Below are 6567 nucleotides of genomic sequence, written 5' to 3' on the forward strand. Positions count from 1 at the left end.
CCCCCCCCCCCCCCCACACACACACCAAAGGTTTAAAATCCATGATTAATAAAGCCTGAAAAACATTTCCTATGGGATGGAACACATTCTGGTTCTTAAATCATGATCCCTTTAAGAAGTTTTACTATTAAATAAGACATATCATAGACACTAGCTTTATATCCAAATGTCCTCCCGACATTAATTATGAGGTCTACTCACCCACTACATGCTGCCCCATGTAGACAACTCCGGCCATAGTCATCAGTCACGTCGATGTCCAGGTTCTCCATCGCCGAGAGTAACTTCTTGAGACAGTCAACATAGCCATTGACAGCAGCCACGTGAACTGGCAGCATCCCACTTGTCCCTCGTCTGTAAACAACACCAACAATCACTGCCTATTCGTAGACTTACTTTTAGTGATTACTCCGTGCATATTCAACAGAATACCTCATTGTATTACAGTCAGAAAATCCTCCAAAGAAAAAGAAAATCTAACGAAAAAAGTATTGAAAACCAAGGCATCCTAGACAATATTGATATCCTTGCATGATCAGAAATAGCAGTGCACAGAGCAACTTTGGTTGCTGATGTCAAACAATTCATAGTAATGGCGATCCAAGAAAAGTTTTAACATGAATTAGCACAAACGGTATCAAATGTCAATGTGGTCAGGCAGGTGACCCATATCTTTTCACACCTGATCGGGGTTTGAACCCTGATGGTCTCAATGAAAGGTGAGTACAGTATCCACTATGCCATCATTCCACTATATGTACAAGTAATGTTAGTGGTTTGGAAATTTTTCAAAAAATATTTACCGACTGAGTGCAAAAGTATACACAAGCTAACAAACTAACACACTTCACAAATATGAAACACATATCAACAGCATTGCTGGCATGAACATTTCAATAATTTAAAGAATCTAAACATGATCATCTTCACTCAATACAATATTGCATGTAGATATCCAATACCTGTATGTAGATATCCAATACCTGTATGTATATGTACAATACCTGTATGTAGATGTACAATAGCTGTATGTAGATTTACAATAGCTGTATGTAGAATTACAATACCTGTATGTATATGTACAATACATGTATGCAGAATTACAATACATGTATGCAGAATTACAATACTTGTATGCAGGTAAATAATACCTGTATGTAGATGTACAATACCTGTATGCAGAATTACAATAACTTTATGTATATGTACAATAGCTGTATGTAGAATTACAATACCTGTATGTATATGTACAATACCTATATGCAGAATTACAATACCTTTATGCAGAATTACAATACTTGTATGCAGGTAAACAATACCTGTATGTAGATGTACAATACCTGTATGCAGAATTACAATACCTGTATGCAGGATTACAATACCTGTATGCAGATGGAAATGGCTGTATGTAGATATACAAGAGTCCCAAGGGCCTTAGCGATCACCTGAGTTATATCATAGGTACTGGTAGCTTTATTTTATTGTTTAGATGTGTTGTGGAAACCAGCATGTAAACTAAGTGAAATACAATACTTGTCATGTCATCAAAGGATAAGAATTTGAAAATATTTGTAAATGTTCCCTTTGGGGCCCCGCTCTAACCCCTGGGGATGGGGCAGGAATTCCAAGTTTACAATGTAATACCGTCGTCCACCAAAGAGGATTCTGACCAAATAAAAATAATTTCCAACAGAAAATTGTCAAAATATACCCAAAAGTGTTGTTTCCCTATATAAACTATAGAAAACTTTACCCCCGTCCCAATTTAAATGAAGCAACTGATGATGTATCAATCCATGCAGAGAAAATGATTATAATACCCCCGAGTCTGGAGAAGAAGATTTTTGAAATATAGGTTAATTTTCCCTTTTGGGCCCCGCCCTGGCCCCTAGGGTTGGGGGAGGAATCCCAATTTTACAATTTAAAACCATCTTCCTTCAAGGATAATTTTCACCAAGTAAGAATAATTTCCAACAGAAAATTGTCAAAATATACCCAAAAGTGTTGTTTCCCTATATAAACTATAGTAAACTTTACCCCCGTCCCAATTTAAATGAAGCCCCTGATGATGTCTCAATCCATGCAGAGAAAATGATTATAATACCCCCGAGTCTGGAGAAGAAGATTTTTGAAATATAGGTTAATTTTCCCTTTTGGGCCCCGCCCTGGCCCCTAGGGTTGGGTTAGGAATCCCAATTTTACAATTTGGTAGCCTCATCTACCAAGGATGATTCTGACCAAGTTTGAAAAAAATTCCATCCACTGGTTCTTGAGAAGAAGTTGATAATGTAAAAAGTTTACGCACGACGACGGACGGAAAGTGATTGGAAAAGGTCACTTGAGCAAAGCTCAGGTGACCTAAAAATGGCTGTATGTAGATGTACAATACCTGTATGTAGATATACAATAGCTGTATGTAGACATAAAATAACTGTATGTATATTTACAATAGCTGTATGTAGATGTACAATAGCTGTATGTAGATATACAATAGCTGTAGGTAGATATACAATAGCTGTAGGTAGATGTACAATAGCTGTATGTAGATGTACAATAGCTGTATGTAGATGTACAATAGCTGTATGTAGATGTACAATAGCTGTATGTAGATGTACAATAGCTGTATGTAGATGTACAATAGCTGTATGTAGATGTACAATAGCTGTATGTAGATGTACAATAGCTGTATGTAGATGTACAATAGCTGTATGTAGATGTACAATAGCTGTATGTAGATGTACAATAGCTGTATGTAGATGTACAATAGCTGTATGTAGATGTACAATAGCTGTATGTAGATGTACAATAGCTGTATGTAGATGTACAATAGCTGTATGTAGATGTACAATAGCTGTATGTAGATGTACAATAGCTGTATGTAGATGTACAATAGCTGTATGTAGATGTACAATAGCTGTATGTAGATGTACAATAGCTGTATGTAGATGTACAATAGCTGTATGTAGATATAATACCTGTGTGTAGATATACAATAGCTGTATGTAGATATACAATAGCTGTATGTAGATATACAATACCTGTATGTAGATGTACAATAGCTGTATGTAGATGTACAATAGCTGTATGTAGATATATAATATCTGTGTGTAGATATACAATAGCTGTATGTAGATGTACAATAGCTGTATGTAGATATAAAATAGCTGTATGTAGATATATAATACCTGTGTGTAGATATACAATAGCTGTATGTAGATGTACAATACCTGTATGTAGATATACAATAGCTGTATGTAGATATACAATAGCTGTATGTAGTTATAAAATACCTGTATGCAGACATACAATACCTGAGAGGATCAGCTCCATTCTCTAGTAAGGTGTTAATGTGAAGTTCATGCCCATAGCGTGCCGCAATATGTAAAGGTGTGTTACCCATCTTATCACAAACATCGATTTCTGCTCCTGAAACACAAACATGCCAGGTCAGGTTTAGACACAAAAAACCATGATCAATACTGTATGAGATTCATAAGAATATTATGCCTTTTCTATTTTTTATCTGGTCAGGATAATTTATAGATTTGTGTCAAGACATTATTGTAAATTTTGATCATGCTACATGTGCAATTAAAAGCTCTTACTTAACACAGCATGTACCTCCTATCAAGCTCAAATGGATTTTAACAAGTTTATCCTGTGACTTTTCTGAGACAACATATATCAATAAATATATCAAGGTTGAATTTGAGAATGCTGTTGTTTTAATTAAATAGTCCTTTTGCCAGTCTTTTTGATCAGTTTGAGTACTTAAAATGGAGAAAATGAGATGGGCTTGATTGGATTGCTTAAATACAACAAACGGATAATGCAATAATAATATACATCTGCCTTGCATTATTCCTGTGAAAAGGATGCATTTAATACAATTTATCCTGTTCAGAACTTGCATAATGATGGGGAAGAGCAAGCTTTCAAGCAATTATGTAGGAAAAACATTTGAAAAAAAAGTGAGAAAAAAGTGCCAGAAGACAATAATGAAATGTCACCTTCTTCAAATCTTTCTTATTAATTGTAACACATATTCCTATTGTATATCTAATGACAGAGATTCATTGTTTTATTTAATCTTTGTTATACTCTTTCTAAATCAGACACTGTTCAATCAAAAAATTTGTCTAAAATGAACAAATAATTTTGTTCCTACATTGGCAATTGGCAAGTAGACTGTCTACTTTCTGGAACTTTCTGCAAACAGACCACTTTTTAATACTTGTTTTTTTTTTAATTTTTTTTTTAATGCCCATATTTGCATACAAATCAATGTAAATCATTCGATTATGCTACAAATACACAGAACATACATTGTTTTCTTTTTTCTTCTTTTAAATTACTTGTACACTTCTAAAGATGTAAAATATGAAATATTCAACTCAAATTGTTTCATTTAGATTTTGATCAGAAAAGAATAAGAAAAGAAACTGAGATATCATACTGCTGTTCAATATAACAGTTTTTCCTCACATGCAAAATGTATACTTAAACCTTTTCTATCTTTTTATTTCTCAAAAAAACCCAAAAAAACAAAAACCAGTACAGAAAACAAGCAGTAGAGGATGCAATACTTGAAGTAAAATAGAAAACATGCATATTCCATTATTTGATTGAAATCATAAAAAGTGCTTCTGTGCAAAGCTTCCTTTTGCAATTTTTATCAAAAGATGGAATTTCACAGTAAAGCTTAAACAGCATTACATGTTCATCATAAAATTTGAATTATCCAAATAACAGTATCTCATGCTGTTCAAATCATGCAGAATTTCAAAAATAATTCATTAACTATTCGCTACAAGTTCACTAATTTAAATTTGAAACCAGAAATCCATTGAGGTCCATGAAAAAGAAGCATCTCATTATATATTGACCCTTGTTTGAATTGTTTATAATTCTGTCCAAGTTGAAAAAAATCTTACCTGTGCAATAGTTTAATCCTACAATATTGTGACAGTATGTTGTATATACACATTTTATTCAAGTATCTAATAGCTTTTAGTTTTGATACTGATAATAAATAAACCAAGACATGCACGTTGAAAGATTCCCCAAAATTTGTATTGAAAACACAACTTATCTTTGATTTTTTTTTAAAAATTAAGTAAAGTGTTTATTAAAAAAAAGTGCTTGTAAACAAGTACATGGATCAGTTTCTTCGAGAAGAAATGGAGTTTCTATGTCTAGCTAGGGTCGTTTAATTTTTTTTTTTTATATATATACAGAACAATACCAGTTTAAAAACTGTTTCTTTTTGCTGTTAACTTTTCAATTGAATTTTTATCAACTTCAAAATTTTGTCAAATGAAAGATCAAAACAAAAGTGACTTCTAATTGCAGACAAAACAATAAAGCTCCAAAGCACACAATGCTGTGGTAAGCCGATCCAATTTCAGACTGCTATATATTAAATATGTGATGTGTAAAATAATAGCCAAACAAAAGATATTCAGATCATGAAATAAAAGCTCGACATATGCATGACAATCAAACCAATTCATAAATTCTTAAAGTATCAGATTTAAAAAAAAAAAAAAAAAAAAAAAGAAGCATATACATTTTTTCATTACATGATTATAATAGGAACAAATGAAGGAATTAGTTGTGAAATACTTCAGTAAGTTTAGCACACAGATGTTGATGATTATGTGCAATAGGAATCAAAGTCACACCATTCAGGACTTCGTTAGTTATTGACAGGACAAAGGATTAGATAGAGAGCTTCAAATATCGCCATCTTCAAAATAAATTTTTCACATAATGTTTTCTGATTTACGGTAAAAAAAGTTAAGGAAAATTAACAGTAAAAAATGTTCCTTCAATAACTGTTTTTATATGCTTCATTTCTTGCACTTATTTAGGGTTTTCTGGGGGCTCATTTCAGGAAATCTAGGGATACATTTTAATTCTTTGGGGGCTCATTTGGGGTATTCCTTGGGTTTATTTGGATATCTTTACGGCTCATTTGCATGGCAATACCCCAAAGGTCCATTTAGGGTCTAAGGGCTCATTTAATGTATCCTAAGTATATATTTAGGGGCTCATTTGTGATATACAAATAGTTCAATTGAGGCATCTTAATAGTTTTTTTTGGGTTTCTTCAGGGCTCATTTTGATTATAAGACAAGAGGCCCAAGGGCCTTAGCGGTCACCTGAGTTATATTCATAGGTACTGGTAGCTTTATTTTATTGTTTAGATGTGATGTGGAAATCAGCATGTAAACTAAGTGAAATACAATACTTGTCATGTCATCAATGGATAAGAATTTGAAAATATTGGTAAATGTTCCCTTTGGGGCCCCGCCCTAGCCCCTGGGGATGGGGCAGGAATCCTAATTTTACAAAGTAAAACTCTCATTTACCCAAGATGATTCTGACTAAGTTTGAGCAATTTTCTGCTTAAAATGGATAAAATATATACCGAAAAGTGTTATTTCCCTATATAAACTATATTAAACGTTACCCACACCCTAAGGGAGAACGGATAGCTCAGGATCCTGATATTTTCAATTTAAATAAAGCCCCTGATGATCTTTCTTTCCACATAGAGAAAAT

The 6567-nt window shown here is 33.2% G+C and overlaps 1 protein-coding gene across 6 annotated transcripts in view; it reads right to left on the reverse strand.

Annotated features, from left to right (window-relative positions):
• The window catches only part of LOC110463490 (serine/threonine-protein phosphatase 6 regulatory ankyrin repeat subunit A-like), a 42432-nt gene that overhangs the window by 21429 nt on the left and 14436 nt on the right, over nucleotides 1–6567 (reverse strand). For 3 of the 6 annotated variants that reach the window (XM_021518112.1, XM_021518114.1, XM_021518110.1), the window contains exons 9-11: nucleotides 4935–4952; nucleotides 3312–3426; nucleotides 202–354 (exon numbers count right to left, since the gene is read on the reverse strand). In XM_021518112.1, the coding sequence (XP_021373787.1) occupies nucleotides 202–354; nucleotides 3312–3426; nucleotides 4935–4952 (286 nt within the window). The remainder of the gene's footprint in view (nucleotides 1–201; nucleotides 355–3311; nucleotides 3427–4934; nucleotides 4953–6567) is intronic. The other 3 variants (XM_021518115.1, XM_021518111.1, XM_021518113.1) reach the window with 1 other exon arrangement.

This window comes from Mizuhopecten yessoensis, unplaced genomic scaffold, assembly GCF_002113885.1.
Source record: "Mizuhopecten yessoensis strain PY_sf001 unplaced genomic scaffold, ASM211388v2 scaffold10911, whole genome shotgun sequence".
Classification (NCBI taxonomy): Eukaryota; Metazoa; Mollusca; class Bivalvia; order Pectinida; family Pectinidae; genus Mizuhopecten; species Mizuhopecten yessoensis.